This window comes from Sciurus vulgaris (assembly GCF_902686455.1).
Source record: "Sciurus vulgaris genome assembly, chromosome: 11".
Lineage (NCBI taxonomy): Eukaryota > Metazoa > Chordata > Mammalia > Rodentia > Sciuridae > Sciurus > Sciurus vulgaris.
This window is the reverse complement of record NC_136472.1, coordinates 102,223,805-102,247,522: the sequence shown is the minus strand read 5'-3', so window position 1 is coordinate 102,247,522 and position 23,718 is coordinate 102,223,805. Positions and strand designations below refer to the sequence as shown.

Below are 23,718 nucleotides of genomic sequence, written 5' to 3'. Positions count from 1 at the left end.
CAGCTCTACCCTCATGACATAATTACCTCCTAGAAGCTCCATATTCTAAAACCATCCTTTTGGGGGCTGAGGTTCAACATGCAAATTTTAGGGGGACACAAAAAGGTACTCCATAACACACAATTATATCTAATCTTCATCTCTACTACCTCTGCCATACAGAGCTTTCATTCTTACTTTCACAAATACAATCACTCTTTTAGTTTTCACCACTGTGACCAAAAGACCTGAAAAGAACAATCTTAGAGGAGGAAAAGTTTATTTGGGGCTCACAATTTCAGAGATATTAGTCCATAGGCAGACAACTCTGTTGCTCTTGACCTGAGGAGAGACAGAACATTATGGTGAAAAAGTGTGGTGGAGGAAAGCAGCCCAGGACATGACAATCAGGAAGCACAGAGAGACTGAGCTTGGCTCACTAGGGACACAATATACCCTAAAGGCACACCCCCAATGACTCACCTCTTCCACCCACACGCCACCTGCCTACAGTTTTCACCCAATTAATCCATTCAAGAAGATTAATGCACTGATTAGATTAAGGCTTTCATAACCCAATCATTTCATCTCTAAACTTTCTTGCATTGGGTCATGCATGAGTTTTTTTTGGGATACCAAACTATCTAAACCATAACAATCACCCATTTCAATGTGTGAATGACAACCACTAGCAGAAATTTCCCTGAAAATGCTGATTAAAGACCCTAACATGGTTCTGCTAAAACAGATATCCTTGAGAATAGGACTTGACAATTTATATTTTTATACAAAATAATTCATAAGATATATTGTACAGACTATAAAATTTGACTACTCTTTTAATGATAATGCTCCCAGTCTTTCCTTTTCCCTGTGGTTCTCCATATCACTTCCAGAATGTTGTCTCATGAATACAATTCAGATTGCAACCATTTAAAATCCTAATTTTTGTCTTAAGAATATGAAGTTCAAATTCTATAAAATGAAAATGTGCATTCCACAATCTACTTTACTCCATTTTTAGCACTCATATTCAGTTTATATGATTTCCTGAAATATCATTTTAAACTTTGTGTCTTTGAATATATTATTTGCTCCACCTGAGATACCTATCAAAGTTTATCTTTCTTTCAGGTCTCTCTTTGTACCTTTCCTGACCATCATGCTATCTGACTTTCTCTCTGTATGCTCTCTTTAGGATATGCTCTTTGTCATCCATATTTGTAACATAATCATCAAATATCTCCATTTTTAACTTCTTAATGTTGTTTTGACAGGCTTGATGAATGTATGACTCAGTGAGAGAATGAGAATAATAATAACAGCTAATACTTACTAAGCACTTACGTGCTAGCTATCTGTGTATTGACTAATTGTTTCTTGCAACAACTTTTTGAGTTGGGTAATGCACAGGTGAAGAAATGGAAGTTTAAGGAGTAATTCCTCAAGGTCATAAAGTAATAGTCAAAACTGGAATTTTTAACTTTTAAGTCTGGTACCACAGTGCATACTCTTAATGTCTGTGCTTTATTGAGTTAATATAGGAAATGATGAGTTTATCATAAGAAATCAGATAAATGAATGTAATTTTAAAGAAAAATAGTTTTCATATAAAAAATAGAAGAAATTATTTAAAAAAACTTCAAAACAAATACAGACTCAAAATTTCCATAGCAGACTTCTGTCAAACCTTTAAAGAAGGGATAATATCAATATTAATAAAATTTCCTAAAAGCAAAGAAAAATATAAGTGCTGTAAAGTTTTCACTTTATACTTTGCTGTATGTGGATATTCCACTTTATATTTTTATTTTATATTTTGCTTATGAATACAATACAAAATTTCTAAAAGGAAATATCAACAAATATAATTCAATTATTACATGAAAAATAAACATCAAAAAAATCAATAATCAAAATTCACCATTTTAATATAGTTAAGGAAGATATGGCTTTGTGTTGTGGTTTATATGATGTATAGTTTAAAAGTTTGAACAGAATTGAACATTTATTCTTGACTGAAGATGACTCTTTAATATGTATTATCATATTGAAACACTAGAGGCATTTTACTGTCATGATGACCAGAGAAGCCAGACCAAAATGAACACTGTGCCTTGACTCTTCACAAGGTTTAAACATGCATTGGGGGTGCAGCCAATGAAAAGAGATTAGACACACAAGGATAAATTAAGAAGTATAACCATATCTTCACCACACTCAGAAAACAATTCCATCCAGAAGAGGATATAAAACTCAGTACTTTTCATATATACAAATATTTACCCATTAGAAAATTTAGTGAATAAGAAAAACACCATCTAAAATAGCAAAATAGTAATAATAATAATACACGATAAAATACATTCTTGAAAATGTGGAAACACAGGAGAAAAACTTTAAAACACTCCTTAAAGACTTAAAAAGAGTCTTGAACCAAAGAAAAGATACTTCTTGCACTTAGATGAGTGACTAAACATAATGAAGTTGTTGATTCTTCCTAAGTTAAATTGAATGTAATCCCCATAAAAAAAATATTAACAAGTTATTTCTTATTTTCTGGAGCTAGACAAGTTGCTTCTTAAGTTTATAAATAAAAATAAACAGACAAGAATATAAAGGATTGTTGGGACTAATGACATGTTAACTAACCCAGGCTGACTCCTTACTTCCTGGTGGGTGAGCAGGATCAGGGCCTCAAAGGTGGTTTCAAGGGTTGGTGAGATGATTTGGACCACTGTCAGAGATTGGTTAACAACAGTTCCACGGATGTGATCAGTTCGTGCTTGCCATTTGGTGCTATGGGACTCTCGTCTTCGTGAACCCCCCATGCCTTGCTGACCTTTAAGCTGATTGGTTCCTGCCTAACCCCCACCCTACATAAAAGCTGTGTGACTTCCTCAATAAACCAGTTCCTGCTGTGACTGGTCTTCCTGATGCGTCTGATTGTCCTCTGCCCAGAGGGCTGCGTGTGGGTGGTCAGTGGGCCCTACCTATCCCGGTCTGACCTTGTTGGGGAGTGTCCCCTTCCCTTGTCGCTGGTGAGAAGAGCAAGGGGACTTAAGACCCCGACAAAGGATAACTATGATATTTAAGAAAAAATACCTAATCTAACTAGAGATTAAGATATACTTCAAAGTTTGGTTAGGTAAAATAGTGTTTTGAAATGGTGGTTCATGAACAAATAGACCATTGGAGCAGAATATAAGCCTCCTAAGTTGACCTACATGTATTTGGAAATTTATTATATCACAAAGGGAATGTCTCAAGTCGCTTTTCAATAAGATTGAAACAAGAGAATAGTCATTTAAAAATAACAAAATTGTTTCTATAATTCAGATATGAAGGAATAAACTGTGAATGGGTCAGAAACCTAAATGCAACAAATAAAACCTTATAAGTGCTAGAAATATAAGAATCGTGTTTAACCTGGATGTTGATTTGCAGAAAACCTTTCCAACTTGATGTCAAAATCTAGAAAAAATATGAAGATAATATTTGTAAAAAGTACAGTGTAGAAATACTGTATAAAACATGATGAAGTCAAAATATAATGAAATATGAGAGAATAGTGGAAAATTATATTACCAATAAGACTAATCTCTTTATTTCTAAAAGTATGTTAAAATCAAAAGGACTACAATTTCTATTGGAAAATAGAGCCAGGCATGGTGGTGCATGCCTATAAACCCAGTTACTCAGGAGGCTACAGCAGGAAGATCACAAATTCCAAGCCAGCCTGGGCAATTTAAGTACACCCTGTCTCAAAATTTAAAACATTAAAAAGTAAAAAGGACTGGAGATGTGGCACAAAGGTAAGGCACCTCTGGGTTCAATTCCCAGTACCATGAAAAAAATAAAAATAGACCAAAAGTATGAACACTAAAATACATTAAAATAGACATTAAACATGTAGAAATCAACTTAGCTTGACTCAGAAGAGAAACAGAAATTAAAACTATACTAAGATACAATCTTATTGGCTTACATATCAGATTGGCTAAAATTGATAATTCCCTGTTGAAGATGCAGAATGGTGAGAAAACAGCTTTCTCTGAACTTCCAGTGCCAGTAGGAGGGTACAATGGTACATCTGCTGTGGAGAAGAACTTGGTAGTGTGTAACAAAATTACATTACACATTCTCAGTTTAACTCAGCATTCTCACAGCAAGAAATTTGCTCTAAGGTAAACTTCCTCAAACATGAAACCTGTCACAAGATAACTCACTGTGATAGTACACATCATGGTAAAGTATGAGAAACAGACTAATGCTCGTTAGCAGGAAACTGGTTCAATATTTGTAGTACGTTCATCAGTAAGGTGCTCTGTGGTAGTGAAGAAGAATGAGGAATATTTCTAAGAGCTATGAAGTGATTTCCAAGGTACTTTGTTAATGAAAAAAGCATGGTTCAAAAGAGTATTGTATGCTATCATTCATGTAAGAAAGGGGAAATAAAAATATATGATTATTTTTGCAAATGAACTTGAAATAGAATGTAGGAGATTAGGTTGGGATAATAGAGGAAAGATTTCTGTTTTATTTAGTTTTGACATTTGAACAAGGAAAATATTTTATATGTCACAAAAATCACAATGAGAGAAACAAACCCTAATATTAAATATGTATGAACCTAACTGCATTTTTAGCACATACGGTTTTGTGTTGTGGTTTAGTTATCCATATAGAGAAGTCAATGCATACAAGTAACTTTTGAACACATTGCAAAAACTTTACCCACAATTGTGTTTATTCTGAGGTTTAAATGTAATGCAAAAAAAAATCTTGAACTTGACTTACAAGATTTGTCATTTCTGGTAGTGCTGTTAATGCTTACATTTGAAACTGGGACAGTTTTAAATTTCTTGTAAGGTAGACACATTGAGTAAATGCAGGCATATTGCTGAGAACCATCGTTTGCACATGGGAGAAGAGAGAAGCAACCACAGAATGAAGGAAACAGAAGGAGTTTGTAATTGGATTTGAATTTGATGCATGGGTACAAATTCATAAGTTCTTTTAAAATTAACGTAGACCAAAATATATTCTTCTAGGTGTATAGATCTCTGTGTTTTGAAAGATTCATAGAGTTATATGATCACCACCACAATCAGGATGCAGAGCAGTTCACTCACCGCAAAATCCTCTTACACTTCCATTTTCTAATCAGTTCTTCTACTGTTCTCAAGTCCTAGTAACCACAGTGAATCTGTAATTTTTTAATATGTACATTCTAGCTCTGCTCACTGAAATGCCTTGAAACTTTGACAACATAATCGTAAGCACAGGTAGAGCCAGGATCTTGGTTTTCATATAATTTTTCCTATTAAAAGAAGTCAAGACCTCTTGAAAAAAATGACTGATCTGGGTCAGAGAATCTACAATATGAGCATGTTAAAAATCAAGGGACTGTTCAAAGGTCAATGGAGTTGTGTCAACATGACAAGGAGCTTGTCTGGATAAACTTCACAAGCCAGATGTGGGATATTGTAAGCATCTGAAAGAATAATAAAAAGTATTCTTGAATTTTAAAAGAATTCATGAATCCAAATTAGTGCAAATACGTGCAAACGACATTGACTGAAACGTTATTAGGAAGTAGATTGTTAACACCACTTGAAAATGTTGCACAATAGATGACTTGCTACTTACAAAAGGAACACATACCTCTACAATGAAGAAATCTAGCATTCATCCTCCTGACCAAATGATAAATTTTAGCATCACTAAACATGAGGTGACTGGACATTTTATGTCCTTTAGGCCCTTACTGCATCAGCAGTCAAAGGACATAGCATTACATAAGAAATATTTTTACTAACAACTTTGAACCTGGACCTAATCATGGGGGAAGCAATTAGACAAACTCAAACTGAAACATTCTTTAGGACAATTGGTCTGAACTCTTAAAATGTTTTCAAAAGCATGAAAATTAAACAACAACAACAACAACAACAACAAAAACTCAACAAACGCTTTGAAGATAGTTGAAAGTTTGAGAGTTCTTATTAGATAATATTATCAAAAATTTTTTTCCTTGGGTGTAATAATGGTATTTTTCCCTCTGCTTAAGAATATGTCATTAGGATATGTTTGTTGACATATTCAAGTATGAAATGCCATGATGTCAGATTCCTACTTTCAAATGTTTAATGTGTGTGTGTGTGTATGTGTGTGTGTGCGCGCACACGTGTGCATACACAGAACTTAGTGTGAATAAGCTCCCACAGGTAAACTTTATTTTCAGCACAAAACATAAAAATCTAATTCAGAAAGAGAATACAAATAAATATGGCAAAATGTCAGTGATGAATCTAGGTGAGGGCAGACAGGTATACATTATACTATTTTTTCCAAGTTTACTTTAGATTGATAAATTTCAAAATAAAAAAGTGAATATAAGGATTCTAGAGTGAAAAATTATAGAAATATAAATGAAATATGGTACAGTGAACTGCCCAGGAAAGAAAACATTTTAGCTACAGCTAATTAGTGTTTTCTGATCTTGTTAATTTTTTCAGTCTGGCTTTGTGTTAGTCTAAAGTAACAGACATCACCAAGCTTCATGTCCCTTTTTAACCACAATGTTAAATATAATTGATCATATTGCTTCATTTTCAAGTCTGATCTGTTAGAAGAGCTCTACTTTCTTTTCAGAAAAAAAAAAAAAACATGAAAATAAAAATGTTGTGAAACATAGGAAGTAATTCCACATTTTACAAAACCATTTGCTGAACTGTTTCTTTAGAAAGTGAGTTCTTTCTTGTTCTTAAGAAAACAGACATACAACAATAGATGAAACAAGGCAGAGACTAACCAGTATTTTAAGTCTCCGTGTGTTCCAAAGGATACTTTTTGGGAGATTCTGTCTAATACATTTACTGATATTGATTTTTTCACTTATTAAATATATTATCAATTTATTCCTTTTAAATGTGTGTTTTCACCCAGATAACTTGTGCAAAATAATTTCCTAAGCCAAATTTTATTTTATTTATCCCAACTCTATTTGAGGACAGAAGTATTGATAGAAGTAGAGAGGTAGGGGAAAAGCATTTTTCCAAAGTCTATAGAAACTTTGAAGGGGGTTTTCTTTGGTCTTAATGTAAGTCAGTGTTGTGTATGTTCATTCAGTTCAGTGCATGTTTGATGTAATTTTTTGGATGGATATTTATGTGGCTAATTTCAGGGTCACTGAAAAGACCATTTCTACTCTCACTTGTTTTGTGAGGAATTTACATTTCTAATTTTAAATTTCCATCTTCTGACTTATGATCTGCTTTCTCCTTGGCTGCTCTGAATGATTACTTTCCTTCTTTCTGGTACAATCTACATAAAGCTTCTAACCATCACAAGATATTTATTGTTTTAAAATGTGCTCATAGATCAAGTCCACAGCATACATTTCACATTTACTCCCCTCAAATTTCCAATTTTCCTTCTATAGCACTCCTATTATATACCACCTAATCTTCAAAAAGCTCAAAAAATCTTTATGCATTTCAGGTAATGGAAATGTCAGTGGAAAGCTAGTTAGTAGACACACCTGACTAGGCTTCTTAATCTATGCTTCATTCCTTGATTTATTTAGTTGTCTCTAATGCCAAAGTCCTAGAAAATATGAACAGATAATACAAAGAAAAATTGGTTTGTTTTCTTAGAAAAGTTGTTTTTTGATTCTTAAACTCTGGAAACTAAAAGTTAGGCACTTAAACACCAGGTATGGAATTGCTTCATTTGCATATCAAATAATATCCCTTCTTTCAGCCTGGAATTGGAAGTCTCTGGTGTCTTTGTTTTCCTCTATTTGTACAAAAGAAATCCATTGAGTTACTCTGTAAGGAATGAAGCTTCTGTTCTGTGAACTGAAACCTGGTGAGATTAAGAGCTGAAGATTTTCCCAGAATAATTTCCATATCTTGCCTGAATTCTCCATGCCCTTGTGCCTCTCTCATTCTTTCATCTTATCTTCATTGTTTTCATAACAATTCTTCAGAAACAACCCATAAAATCAGTTCTATTGAAATTACTTTCAACTTGTTCAAGCAATTTGGAAGTGCTTTAGTCACAATCTCTAAGTAAATCATTTCCATGAATAACCAAAATTGAGAATTTGATTCCCCAGTTTTACCAGTGATTATTCCTATTTGGCTTTTCTCATGAGGAAAGCATCCCTTCCATGGACAAGAAACACTTTCCTCATTTTAAGTAAAGTAAGCCAGCTTTTCTTTAAAACTTAAAAAAAAAAAAATTTTTGTGTTTTCTATCCAACTTATAGAAAAAATGTTCCCCTTCAAAATGTATTAAAATGTATTCCCTTCCTAACTTGCTTCAGTTTCATCCAAGAAAAACTTTCAACTTCAAGCATTATATACAATATTTTCACACTTCTATTTGATTACTCCATAGTCTCTTAGTATTTTGTATTTAATTAAAAATCAATTCTCAAGTCATTCTGCTTATGTTATATTGAGTGTTTTTCATAGCATTCTGCTTAATTCTGCAGATTAATTTCTGTCTATAAAGGAATTCCTTATATTCACAATGACAGCCAGTATTAAACCTTTTATAATATCATAGAAAATCTGTAGGAGAGATATACTTTTTATTACTACTATGTTCATCTATACATCATTTCACAAATACATGTATTAGTACAGCAACCAAATTCTATACTAAATTTGCTACTAAAATATTAAAATTTACTTGATAAAGACATTAACTTAGCTGAGGCTTTAGTTAATTATCAAAGATTGCATTGTATATTAGAGTCAGATTCTTCAGGTGAATATCACACAGAAGTGCACAACTCTTCCAAGTTCTGGAATAGATGTTTAGAAAATACTGTCAGAAACAAAATTAAGCCACACTTAAATGACAACCATAGCTAGAACAGGCTCAGACATGTACAGAACTGACAAAATTTGCTAGACTGCATTTGTACTGCATATTTTAATGCTTGATATCCTGGTGGCATGACATTTAGGACAATAGTTAACGTTATGGTACTTTTTCTGTGTTCTCAAGCATACAGAGAGAATATCAACTGTTAGCTCTGCAGATGCATTACCTTGCATTAAATGGCACCAAAATTATTTGTCCACAGATACTCTGCATTGCTGGTCTTTGCCAGAAGGAAGACTGGGGACTAGTAGAGCAGAGAGAGCACACAAAAAATAGAGATAGGAAAGAACATGACATCTTCAAAAGAACTATAAAAGCACCTGGTTTAAATGGAAATGAGACAGCGCTTTTTACTTTAGAGAGAAACTCAATTCAAACCACCTTAAGGGGGAAAGAAGATTCTTACTCAACTTGAATATTTAAGGAATGGCATGAGTTTCTTATACAGTTGGCTTTTGAAATTTACATATTTCTATTTCTTTTCCCTCTCTGTTGTTTCGTTTTGTTTTGGTTTTTGGTACTAGGGATTGAACCTAGGGCTTCACACATGCTAGACCTGTTCTTTGCCACTGAGCAATATCCTCAGCCCCTTTTAAAAAAATGATTTTGAGACAGGGTCTTACTAAGTTTCTCAGGCTGGTCTCACATTTGCAATCCTCTTGTTTCAGTCTCCTGAGCAGCTGGGATTATAGGCATGCATCACCAAGCTTGGTGAGATCTATTTCTTTAGCCCAATTCTAGTCTTTTTGTTGGTCTCGTGCCTAAGGAAACTTTCTCCTCAGGCAGTAAAAATGGCTCAAGGCAAAAGTAAATTTGCATATCAGTTAGTGTATCAGAAGGATAAGGGTACTTTTTTCCCTCTTCTGTGTCCAGATTAACCAAAAGAAGTATGATTGTCCCTGTTGGTCATCTCCCATCACTGTTCCAATCATTGTCCTGGGAGAGTGAGGTCCTTGAATTGTCCTAGCATCCTAACATGTCCACACAGTGATTTTATAAAGAGGAGGTTCAGGGCAGGGAAAAATGGATAGTTAATTAGATCTATAGTCAGGCTGATGGAGAGATAAATACATAGACAGACAGACAGATAGGTAGTTAACAGATGATATTCACTTCAGTAATACCATTTGTTTGGATTTGAAACAGCCAGACTGATATTAAGCCTGCCTATCTATGAAAAAATGCACATACTTTATATTTTTCTTTTATGTTTTTTCATAGTTTTCTGTTTATTTGTCATGTGCATATTTTGTAAGGGATACAAAATGGTTGGGAGTCCATGCTTCATAATCAGGCAGATGCTTTTGAATCCTCTGCCGAGGACTACCTATGTCACCTGGAGCAAGTTATTCCACCACTCTGCGCCTCCGTGGAGCTTCAATTTTTATTTTATATAAATGAGAATGGTAATGCTCACTTCACAATGAACTTAAAACATGAAATGGGATAATACATTGAAAGCATTTAACAGAGTACCTGGCTTACAGAAATATGTCATTAAATAGATGATATTATCAGCATTATTGAGATAGAGCAGGGAGGTCCCCAATTCCCCAACATGCATGAGTACATGCCATATCAAACCCCAGTGCTGACCAAAACCCTGACAAGACATGTGCAGAAATCCTGGGATTGTGAGCTACATTTGACTACACACCTGTACAAGGCTAAAATTTGTTCTACTCTGTTTAAGTTTTACTCCACTAGTTCTTAGAGAATAGCCTAGGGACTTTATCCTGTGTGAATTCTCCTTTGTGGGCAAGCACAATCCCCAAAAGAGTTTCATTCAGATAGTATTTTTTAATTAATTAATTTATTTTTTTATTTTTACAGACTGCATTTAGATTCCTTGTACACAAATGGGGTACAAATTTTTGTTTCTATGGTTGGGTACGATGTAGATTCACACCATTTGTGTAATCATATTTGCACATAGGGTAATGATATCTGTCTCATTCTACCATCTTTCATACCCCTGTAGGACCCCCCAAAAGGAAGACCCTTACTCGAGTCTCAGGATGGCGCGCTCCAGGAAGCACGAGAGACCGGCTTGATGCAAAAGCACGAGGCACTTTAATAACGGAGCTCCGGGCCAACACGTATCTCACGCAGGAGATAGAGGAGTTGACCACGAGGCTCAGAAATCAGGGGTTTATATAGGAAAATTTAGGGAGTTTGGCGCGGGTACACATAATTGGCTGATTCAAACATAAGCGGGCACATGACTACATTGATTACATCAGCAAGTAGTACGTGCAAATTGACATTCCAGCAATGTGGTAGGGCAGTTTATTTTGGTTAGCAGGCGGTCAAGTTAACCTTAAAGAAAAGGGAAGAAGGGGGAAAGTGGGTGACACCAGATGGTCCACGGCCTTGTGGAGATTGTTTATCCTCCATGGCCAGTTAGATTTTGATGTTTTGGCAGTCTTATTTTAGGCTTGTTAAGGTATGTTCAGGCCTCAAGCCTGTCCCTCTTTGTTTCTTTTCCTAAGTTCATTTGCTAGACTACAGATTCTGTGCTTTAATTATGGGCACTTAAATTTTAACTCCTTCATTCCCCTCTTCTTCTTTTAACTAATTCTAATCTTAGAATTTTATAAATCAGTATCTTATGGAACTTCTGTTTCTATATACTTTTCTCCCAAGTTATTTTCTTGGCGGAGGGACTGATATTGTTGCCTGAGCATTAATACCTGTACAGCACTTACTCTTTCCCTGATGAAGGTAACTAGGCGATTTCATGGCCTTCATTTCCTCGATTTGACCCGATCCCCTATTTCTACACTAACTACCTGTTCTTAATTCTGGCTTTATTCCCCCCTCTAATCTTAGGAACTCCATGCTGCTGGGGAAGAAGGTCGATGACCGCTCTGGCTTCTTCAAGCTGGAAGTGGGTGGCGTGGGGCAAGCAGCTTGGAGTTCCTTTTTTAAAAATCGGGTCAATCGAGGGGTCCAAGGTAGAAGTCTGGTTGGGGAAGAGCATGTTGTAAAGTCATCTGGGGGTGGGTGCTTCTATGAGAGAAGAACAAAAAGACATGAGTACTGAAAGGAGATTAGTACAAAGTAAATGTTGCAGCATCTGAAACATGCCATTGAGTATCATGAAAATGACGGAAGTCAATCTTTCACCAGGAGGTGGAAGAACTGAGAAATTGTTCCCATAACTAGGCCTAACAAAGGCTGGAGAGGACAAGGCCTTCATTTGGGGACTTTAACATTGTCCAGGTTACCAGGAATTTAAACACAACATTTAACTCTTAATGTCATAGGTGTTCCCAGAAAATATAGTTAAGCTACTTAATGTCATCTGATTTTTGTAAAATATCCCTTTATTGATATAACCTGTGTTTAGTAGAGATCTCTATACTTCTGTTACTTAGGGCTAGGTAATCATACTAGCAAACATAGATTAAGACTACCTGTGTAGCTTAAGAAGGTCTTCAGGCCTTAAACTGACTAAAAACTTCTGACTCTGGCAGTTTCTTTTGATAGTTATCAGGCACACTTGCTGAAGAATCTCTTTTTCATTTGTAGCTTTCAGTCTTTATTCTAGTGGGCTAATACAAGTGTACATCTTAAGTTACATTTAACTATTATTTCTTTTAAATGGCCAAGAATGGCTGTTTTTGGTTTTAACTGTTTTGCTGGGTGTCTAAGATCAAGCTGGTCAAATTGACCTGGTTCCTGTCTTGTTAAAGAGTCAGCTGAGTTCCCACAGGGGTTACTCATAGAGAACTTAAGAGCGGCTCCTTAGCTCCACCAGTGACTTTGATTAGGCAGGGTCTCCTGATGACATGGCTTTCCTTGAAAGCGTCAGGGATGTCTCCCTTTTTCCATGACTTTCCTCTGCAGCAGATGCACTGAGTGATTTTTCATCCTCTAGTTTCAACAATCTCCTTGATCAGGAGGTTGTGTGACCCAGAGTTGCAACGCTCCTTAGAGAAGTCCTCTTATTCCCTGGGTTCAGGCTGACGTTGAGGGCAAGACCCAAACATGGAATTTTCTTGACCTCTGTATTTAATTCCAATTTCTAAGTTTGATCTTAATCATCCAGCAAGCCAGTCTCACCAGTCATAAAGTAAGAGTACTGGGCTTTAACTTTAATGTCCATAGCTTTACAGTTATTTACCCTTTTATCTAACTGGAGTCTGTATTAGTACTGGAAGTTACCACTATCTGTTCTATAGGTGATGGCTTATTATCACAAGTTACCTAGGTTGTATGTTCTTGAAGCAGCTACTTCTGCAAAACAGTAACAAGCAACAATTTTACAAAATGAAATTAGCAAGAGTAAAAACATATTCAGCTTGTATAATAGCTATCTTGAATTTGACTGAGAACCACATTATATCCCCAATTTGAGATCATACTACTTTTACAACAAAAACCAATCTTTTGACTATAACTTTAAATAAGCTGAAGTCTGACTTATTTTGGAGTCACTCTAACATGCAGTAAGGTGGAAGGCACAGCCTTATCTCAGGTAAGGCGTGGCTCTTTACAGATCTTAAGTGTTCTAATTCTGATGTTGATCTTTGCTTCTTCCTTAAATATCATTAAATAGTTTACATATACTGTTTCCTGAGTCTATATAAACTTTATAATTAACACAATTTAACATTATATCTAAAACATGAATCAAAGAAAGGCTGAGAGAGCTTTTAACTTTCCTTTTGTGTGGCAAAATGCTTTCACCTTCTATTATATGAACCTTTAAACAAATCAGGCTGTTACTACCTCTTAGAAATACATTTACATTTAAATTTTTATCTCAGTGAAATAAGTAACCAATTTTATTTATATCTTATTGATAATAGGTCCCATAATAGAATATTAAGTGATAAAAATAAATCCCCAATAAAATGTACCCCTTAAGTTTAAGATTACCATTACAGACAAGTTTATTCTGGAGAATAGCAGCGCTTGATAAATTCCCTGCTTTAAAAACTTGTATACCTGGAAAATATGAACACATTTAATATGCAACTAGTGACCATTTTACAATTACCTTGACACTTTTATCTTATCAAATTTAGTTCTTAAAGAAAAATGTAGACTCTGTAACATAGTACAACACTCTACAACAGTTGTTCAACCACAATTATATACACCCCAATCTTTAAGACTAATTGTTTTAAAGAATAAAACTTAATAGACACAAAGTTAAGAGTAACTTAGTGTTTCAAATAAATCCTTGTTATTTTACCATGTCAATTTACCATATAGATTAGACTTCTGTTTATATCAGAACATTAGTATTTTACCTTAGGAAAAACCTGAAATAGTTTTAACTGATTGTCTCACATACTTGTAACCAAATTAGTTACACACACACTTGCTCAAACTTTCTCTTCACTTACACAGACTTTCTTAGCACTTACTTAGACCCTCATGTATTGCATCACACAAGCACTTTCTTACCCCAAAACATTTCCTTTTCCCTTTTACTAAATATATATCCATACCCAGAACCTTTTATTTTCTCTTCATTTACACGAACTTTCTGTCGACACCTTTTTGTTCACATTCTGAGACAACTCTCATGAAATTTCTGAATTTAGATAAATTACTCCATTTTAGCAAGATAAAATACTTTGTTCTTCATAGTACTCTAACTGAAACACAGTAAGAGGGGAGACGGTAACTCTAATTCCAAACCTAAGAGCTCCTTGGAGCTTTGCAGAACTGGAGGGGGAGCAGGGGGAGTGATAAGGAAGCAGATGGAACGCTTATCCTCCGGGTTGGGGTTTTACCTGTTAGGACATAACTCTTAATAACCTTGTTTTTAGTAATGACACAAAGCAATTCTAAACACTTTTTAATTTACCAACCTATGAAAACACCAATAATGTTTAAGTATGATGCCCCATGGAATTTAAGGACTTAAGAGTACTTAATGTTATTTAACAATTAGCATTTTAACTTTGTAAATTAATCAGATGTCTTTACAAACACATTAGAGTAATCCCGTACATGTTAACTCTAATTCACTTATTCTGTAAAAACCAAGATATCAGACAAGTGTCCTGAACAGTATTTGCTGTCTCTTTCCTGTTGAAGAAAAGTCCTAGAAACAACTGATATTAGACATTGTTTAACATCAACATTTCATTAGTTTGACCACTTAGCCCAGGAGTTTAAAATGCACCTCTTTTTTTTTTTTCTCTCAGGTTAGTTCTGCCTCTCCCACTGAAACTGCTACACTTCACATTCTAATACAGACTTCAGCAAGGCCAGGCAAGGGGGAGGGAGGGATTGCCCAGGACTTTTTAACCCTTTTTTTCCTGGTTGAGAAATTAGGTTAGGTTTGAATGCAGAAAATCACAAAACATTATTTCCCACCACTTTTGGGGAATGGAGCTGCTGAGCTCTCTGCCTAGGGGGACTGGAGTAAACAAATCTCTTAGGAACAAGGAGAAGGACTGTAAAGTACCCTGCAATGAGTATCCCTAAGCCTAAGAATAGGGGACCTGAGGAAGGACAAAGGGAGCCCATCCTCCGACAAAAAACACCAAACACCAAAACAATATAAAGACAACAGACACTAACACGTCCAAGCACACTCGTCCGCGCCTAGACTTGAATAGGCAGCCGAACGCGACCTCTGACGGGGTAGGACCCTGCGTCCACTCCCGCCTGGATAGAAGGAGCACTCCGTCTCCTTCGTTCCGAAAAACCACAGTCAGGTCCTCCTGACTGCCCTCCACCCATGGAACGTCTTCCAGGGCTGCAGCTTGCGGGACCGGGGCGTCCCCCCTTCCGCGGCCAGAGGGTCCTCACGGACCACAGAGGCGGCTGCATGGAGAGGGATTCCACGTCCTCTCCCTTGTTTCAAACCGAAACCAAAACTCACATACATACTGCGGGACGCACACAAACAATCAAGACTCACACCAACGTACCTCCAAGGGGTCTTCGAGCTCCTGGGGTCGCGCACTCATCCCGGACGAGCCCCCAAATGTAGGACCCCCCAAAAGGAAGACCCTTACTCGAGTCTCAGGATGGCGCGCTCCAGGAAGCACGAGAGACCGGCTTGATGCAAAAGCACGAGGCACTTTAATAACGGAGCTCCGGGCCAACACGTATCTCACGCAGGAGATAGAGGAGTTGACCACGAGGCTCAGAAATCAGGGGTTTATATAGGAAAATTTAGGGAGTTTGGCGCGGGTACACATAATTGGCTGATTCAAACATAAGCGGGCACATGACTACATTGATTACATCAGCAAGTAGTACGTGCAAATTGACATTCCAGCAATGTGGTAGGGCAGTTTATTTTGGTTAGCAGGCGGTCAAGTTAACCTTAAAGAAAAGGGAAGAAGGGGGAAAGTGGGTGACACCAGATGGTCCACGGCCTTGTGGAGATTGTTTATCCTCCATGGCCAGTTAGATTTTGATGTTTTGGCAGTCTTATTTTAGGCTTGTTAAGGTATGTTCAGGCCTCAAGCCTGTCCCTCTTTGTTTCTTTTCCTAAGTTCATTTGCTAGACTACAGATTCTGTGCTTTAATTATGGGCACTTAAATTTTAACTCCTTCACCCCCACCCCTCCTCCCTCTCAATTCCCTCTAAGTAATCTAAAGTTCCTCCATTCTTCTCTTATCCCCTACCCCCTCACACCCTCATTATGTATCATCACCACTTATCAGGGAAAACATTTGGCCTTTGGTTTTTTGGAATTGGCTTATTTCACTTACATGATATTCTCCAATTCCATCCATTTATCTGCAAATGCCATATATTATTCCTCTTTATGGCTGAATAGTATTCCACTGTGTATATATACCACAGTTTCTTTATCCATTCATCTGTTGAAGGGCATCTAGGTTGGTTCCACAATCTAGCTATTGTGAATTGAGCTGCTATGAACATTGATGTGACTGCATCACTGTAGTAAGTTAATTTTAAGTCTTTTTGGTATAAACTGGGGAGATGGTATTGATTGCTTACCTCGTAGTGACTTCTATGCTGAATTAAGCAAAAGTACCCAAGGCTGAGCCAGTAACACTAAAAACTGGCAAGACTGCTCATACTATTTCTACTCCTATTATTACTTTCCTTTTGTATGCATACATACTCTAATCACTTTCGACACCTGTGTCGGGCATCTCTGAGTTCACTCGCTAATACCGTCTGGACATGAAAGAAGAATGTGGCATGTGCATCAGCGATGCTGTCATTTAGTTGTGGAGCTTGGACATTGTTGACCTACTTCCCAATCCCATCAGTCTGGCAAAAGCACCATGCGCTCAAGCTGCATATTTTCATGTATACACATGAAATTTAGAACAATGTTGTCCTTGTCCATGTTTACCTTTGTCTAGTAGCAGTGCTGTAAAATAGGGCATTTGAAAATTTTTCACAATTAGGATTACCTGTTGTGAATCAAGAAAATTTTCTCTTCTGAATTAATTAATTTGCTAATCCCCCTAGAGGAGAGATAAAGATTTCACCAGACGGTATTAGCATTGGGGAGCTGCAGTTTTCAAAGCACTGAGTGTACATGATCATTGACAGAAGAGTTTTCTTCTGGAAAATATACCATTCTGCATTTTGATATGTTTGACCAACCTAATTTTGAGACATCTTTTCCTTTTTTGACAGAGAAAATCATATCTGCTGATTGTGCTCATAATAGAGTTTTTTTCCATTGTTCTCTTGTAAGAAACTGGTCTGGAACTTGTGACTCCCTGTTTCTTAAGAAAATGCCTTTTTTTATCAACAAAGAATTACTTTTCTAATTTACTTAAATTGGTTCACTATTGCTTTTCAATTGCCAATGTAGGAAATCTATGGACTAACAGTTCAGCAAAAGATGAATTTTTCAGTATTTCTTTGGAGAAAAAAAGGATGTACTTTAAAAATTTTACTAAGTATATCATTAATTTTCCATAATGACCAAAGAGAAGGGTGCAGGTAGATCAAGGTTACAAAGAAAGCAGAGATCTGGTTTCTATGGCATACCTGATTTCCTCTATTGACTCCCCTAGGTGTAAGATACACAGAATGATGATCAAAATATGGTGCTTAAAAAGATAATTCATTTCCTTCTTATTTATGTGCTTTCAGTATGCAATATATGAAAAGTACAAAAATAAACAAAATGAAAGAATTTTTTAAAAATCAAGAAGTTCCTTTTCATAACTCAATGGAAATGAACTTAAAAATATATATGAAATGGATCTGGGAAATATAGCTTGGAAAAGCTTTCAAAAGGATAAGGAAACCAATTTCCCTGTTTGTTAAGATAGATTGACAGCTCATTTATTTAACTCTTCTTTTAAAAAGTCATTCAGTAAAGCTTTAAAGTTTCATGAATAAAGGTCCTGTAAATCTTTTCTTTGATTTATTCCTAGTCACGTTATGTTTGCAGGTAATTTTGAATGACAGTGAAAAGTCCCTGTGTATGTCTCCATCCCTTTATTCCATTTTCAAAGCAACATGGAGACTTAGGGTCCAGAGGGCAGAGAGAGTTTCAAAATCAAAGCAGTTGACTCACTGATTCACTGAATCAAGAACAGGTGACTGGGAACATCCCCGGGGGATAATGGCCAGCTTTTGTTGTATTTCGCCATGGCAATGTGGAGGTTGTTTGAACATATGCTATCTCTCAATTATTGTCTCTCTCCTATCATCTTGATTCCCTCCTTCTGGGAGTAGAGTTGAACATGTTAGAACTCCCATCATTCGCATATCTTAATTTTCCTTCCATAGTTTTCACTCATCTTTCTGTGTTATATTTTGTGCTACTTCTTATTTTTCAGTGTTCTGCTGCATCCTTAGCTTTTATGTTCCCAATTGTACTTTTATGATGTACTTTTATGACAAAAGTTCTATTTTGCATTTTTCAAGTCTGCCAGGTGCCATGTATTTTTTTTTTATCATTTTACATACTTGTAATTATTTTATTTCTTCAGGTATTTTACAGAGAATTATTTTCTATTTATCTGAAAGTTCTGTGGTCTAAATTGTTTGGAAATCTACACTTATTGTTTGCTTTTTCAGCTGACTCTTATCCACAGTAGTTTATTTTCTTCTGTGTATGGTACATTTGATTTGGAAGTCATAGGTCTTAATCTATGGAAACATGAAGAACTAAAATTATGATGCTTTCGTCCACTGGAAATTGTGTGTCCTTTTAGAAAACAGGTCAAATATTCAAAATCAAAAACTATTTTTTTTTTCTCAGCCATTCAAATATAGTCCTTATTTTCCTGATGACTTTTTCCATTGCTACTAAGAAATCTACTGTCATGGTTTGGATATGTTATGTTTAAAGAATGCTCAGGTGTGAAATGATTAGATTACAAGAGCTATGTGACCTAATCAGTGGATTAATCCACTGATGGATTAACTGGATGGTCATTGCAGGCAGGCAGTGTATGGCTGGAGGAAGTAGGTCATTGGGGGCTTAACTTTGAGGTTTCTATTTTTGTCTCTGTCTATCTCTCTCTCTGTTTCTCAGATGTCATGTCCTGAGCTACTTTCCTCTGCCACACCCTTCCTCCATGATATTGTGCCTCATCTTGGGTTCATACCTATGGAGACGACTGTCTATGGACCAAACCTCAGAATCCATGAACCAAAATAAACTTTTCCTTCTCCACATTGTTCTTATCAGATCTTTTGGTCACAGTAACAGACAAACTGACTAAAACATTTAGTCCAATTCATACTTCTGTAGAAACTTTATGACTGTAAACTGAGATCTTTTTATTACCTTAGTCTAATATATGAGACAGAGATTTATTTCCTAATTTTGTAGGTAAATTGAATGCTTAGTCTCTTGATTACAATTTCTATGTTAGTATTTACCTTTAAGGAAACCCTAATTATAAGCTTCCTGATCAAGAATTAACCTTCTGTTTTATGTGTCATGGACAACTATGCAATTTACCTTACATCTAGGGCCAAGCAAAACAATAAAGTGCATTTAATACTATACTGAGTAGTTTTGTAGCAGGTATAAAAACATTCAATCTGCCATTTTGTCTCACCTCCTTTTTTTATCCTTCTTCCATTTCTCCCTACTACTAGTGAAAGTCAGAACATATAATTTAAGAAAGACTTTAGCCACATTCCAATAAACACTGGGGAGATTATAAAAGAAATTAGTAGAAGTATCATGTTTTAATAAGTAATATGAAGTCTGGAAGTCAGATAAACATTTTAAATCTTTGACCTATGACTTTGGGAAATTTACTTATAGTCCACAACCCACAAATGTCTCATTTACACAGACATAACAAAATTATCTTGCAGGGGTGTCATGGTGATTTGAACATGTGTATTTATTCATGTATACTAACATTAACAATATATTTCTGACATGTAGACAATAATGGTACATACCTTTATTCATAGTATATATATTTCCAGTGCATGTGTATGATTTAGCTATTCAAATTATTAATTTGTTTGAATATTGTTAGATTAAACGACAATATAAGATGGAAAAGACAGTGTTTTCTCTAGCTACTATATTGAATGATAGAAAGAGTTATCCACTTTAATTCTCCATCACTATGTACCTCATAAATCTGGAGCTTGAATATTAGTTGAAATAATGATATTAATAGAGTATATTAATATGGAAATATTCAGAACTCTAAAATATACTCCTCTAGATGTCTAACATGTTAGCCTTTCTTGTATGTCTTTTCCCCTAATAATCTGAATAACAACTGAACAACTAGGTGTTCATATTAGTATTCAAAGTAATATACTACTTAGTAACAAAGTAATATCCTACCCCTGCTAAATAAAGTAAGTAACCTAATTTAGTTTAGAACTGAAGGTTTTGTCACTCAAATGGCAGTCATGTTTTTGTGGCATGCTGAATCAAAAATCAAAATTGTAATATTGACAGTAATAGTCCAAGGAATAGGTAATGCTGCAAATAAAAGCAACACTGACCTCAGAGGAATATGCTCCAGATTATCTGCCAAACTAGCTAGGTTCCTTAAAGGAAAGAGTGTGTTAATTCAGATGAAAGAGAAGCTAGTAGCTGCTTTCTTATTAGTATCCTTTGACTTTATGTCTTCAGCAAGCCAAGGAGGTGATGGGTTTGTTGATCGTGTAGGAGATATAAAAATTATATGATAATAAAACTAAACTGAACTCATATAAGCTGTTTAGCATAAATTCCTCTGATTGTAATCAGAATTTTCATGTGTACCAGACTGTCCAAGTTGTTTTGCTAATGATAAATTCAGTAATAATAATAAGAGTTAGAATGCATTATTTCCCTGCATTATCTCATTTTATTTTCACAATACCTATGAAGTCAGTACTATTATAATCTCCATCTATTAATGATGAAAGAGGGATAGAGAATGCTCATGGTAGAAATGGCAAGTTGTGAGAAAAGAGAGAAGAAAAGAAGTGGCCCCATAGCATTTTTCTGATCAGACTCACCTTTGTGCTATATTGTGCTACATTGTTATCTCCAGTTCCTAGTCTGTCTCCCCAGACTCTTGGTGATATTGCTAGATAACTTGAATGAATGTTGTTATGGTTTGGATATGAAGTGTCCCCCAAGACTCCTGAGTTAATTCAGGAGGTGAAAGAATTAGATTATGAGAATCCTAATCAGTCGATTGATACTTTGAATGGATTACTGGCCAGCAACTGTAAACAAGTAGGGTATGGCTGGAGGAGGTAGGTCACTGGGGGTGTGCCCTTGGGGATTATATTTGGCCCTTCCTCCTATCTCCCTTTCTCTCTTCCTCTGCTTCCTGGATGCCATGAGCAGCCATATGAGCTGGGCATCTTTTCTCTGACACACTCTTCTGCCACAATGTTTCACCTCACCTCATACCCAGAGCAATGGAACCTGCTGACCATGGACTGAATCTCTGAAATCATGGACTAAGATAAATATTTTCTCCTTTAAGTAATTTTGTCAGGTATTTTCTTGATGGAAAGCTGACTAACACACTATATGAGTGGAATGCTCATCAAATAACTCAAGAGTTCAGCGGGGTAGTATATTTGTTGTATAACTTAATCAAGGTTATGATACATTTTAGCAGGCTGAAAAATCTAATATGAAAAAAATTAAAGGGGGGGTAAAAGACACCAAGCTTTGTTAACAAAAATAAATATGGAAATTAAGAGTTATACATATGTGGTTTAGTAGAAACACACCTAATTTAAAGGTTTTAGTTTACCTTAAATTGAAGGTACATGGTAATGACAGATGAGAAACAAAGACATCGGTAGAGGAATTGCCTAAAAAGATTCACGCTCCTTTAAAAGGCAAGAAAAATATGATTGAAAATTTGAAAGGTTTTTTTAAAGTCTAGTAATGAGAAAGAAGGTAGGAGTGGGATCATATGTATGGAATGAGACAGATTCCTGAGGTAAGTGTTTAGGATTCAGAAGAGGTAGGTAGGCCATTTTGGAATGCTATGAAAGTCATTGCAGTGTATTAACTTTGTAGTTGTACTCATGGAACTAGAAGATAGAGTTGAAGGACACAGTAAAGAATGGATCAGCTTGATGGATGACTGAACATGAAAGGGAATAAAATGCCAAATCCAAAATCAAGATTTCTGACCTGGGTGATCCCAATGTCCCTTGTCCCCATGTCCCATTCTTCTAGGATCATTCTATCTTGAACAACCAAATGAAATACCTCAAGCTCCCATGGTCCCTGTCTGCAGAAAATTCAATAGTCTCTTACTTCTCATATCTTCTCGCATATGGGTCAGGGATCTGACTTTGTTGACATCTTCCTGCCAAATGGTCAGAGGCAGTATGGCAAAGTGGTTAAGAACACAGTCTGAACATAGTCAGACCAACTATTTAGGTGTTGGACTTACCACTTCCTAACTGAATGCTCTTGGGGGAGTTGTTTAATCTCATCATGCCTCATTTTCCTCAGCTATAGAATGGTGATGACGAATTATACATCCTCAATGGGGTATTCAATCATTCATTCCACTTGTACTTACCAATACCCTATACTGTACTTACTGTATAAAATTCCCAAATACCCTGTCTCCTGGGAAAAATTATTAAATGACATTTCCATATAAAGGAGATGACCTCTTATTTTACTGTGTGGAGTAATTTTACTTTATTTTGTCTCAATCTGAGATTTGTATTGGCAAAACCAAGAACCCTATTTCAGCATTTTTGTAGGAAAAGCAGAAAAGCTAACCTGTATTCTTCCTTCATACACACACACACACACACACACACACACACACCTGTCACAATCTCTAGACTGCAGAAATGTTTACTGATATATTTTCTTAATGGCATATTATTCCTCATTATATTATTAATTATGATGAGAACCAGCAGGATAGGCGCTTTGGGTGGGTGTGCATTGCTGATGATATAGAAATGTGAATAGTTTGGAACATGTTGAGTTTCAAGTGCCAGCCAGCAGTATTGCTTTATAAAATTGTTAAAAAGGGATTTAAGTTGGAAATGCAAGTGTTCCTTTTATTTTGTAAGTAGCTCCATAAAGTATACTAGAAATTGATTTTTAGACACCAAGTACATAATAAGTGAACAACAAATGCTAGTTGAGTGGTTTGAAATTAAAAGCCCTGTGTTTCAGGGGGTGGGGAATGAAAAACAAACATAACTACTTACAGTCAACCCAAGAGAATTCTATTTCACTGTTGGGTTCAAAGTCCTGAACAGTTTCCAACTGTATATAAAAATCTCCGAATCCTTAACTCAGCATTTAAGGTCCTGAAGGATCTGACATTCCTCTTCATGTCTAACATTTACTTTCTTAAATATTCCAAGCTCCAGCTAATCTGAACATCCCATATTTATGTTTTCATTCAGATTCTTCCCAAATTTAGAAAGACTGA

The 23,718-nt window shown here is 35.8% G+C and overlaps 1 protein-coding gene across 3 annotated transcripts in view; it reads right to left on the bottom strand.

Moving 5' to 3' along the window:
* The window catches only part of LOC306638355 (uncharacterized protein), a 196,256-nt gene that overhangs the window by 27,084 nt on the left and 145,454 nt on the right, over window positions 1-23,718 (bottom strand). Inside the window, exon 4 of one of the 3 annotated variants that reach the window (XM_079101676.1) lies at window positions 7,526-7,590. The exons of the other annotated variants lie outside the window; for them this stretch is intronic. Coding sequence (XP_078957802.1) covers window positions 7,577-7,590 — 14 coding nt within the window. The 3' untranslated portion in view covers window positions 7,526-7,576. The remainder of the gene's footprint in view (window positions 1-7,525; window positions 7,591-23,718) is intronic. 3 annotated transcript variants of the gene reach the window in all.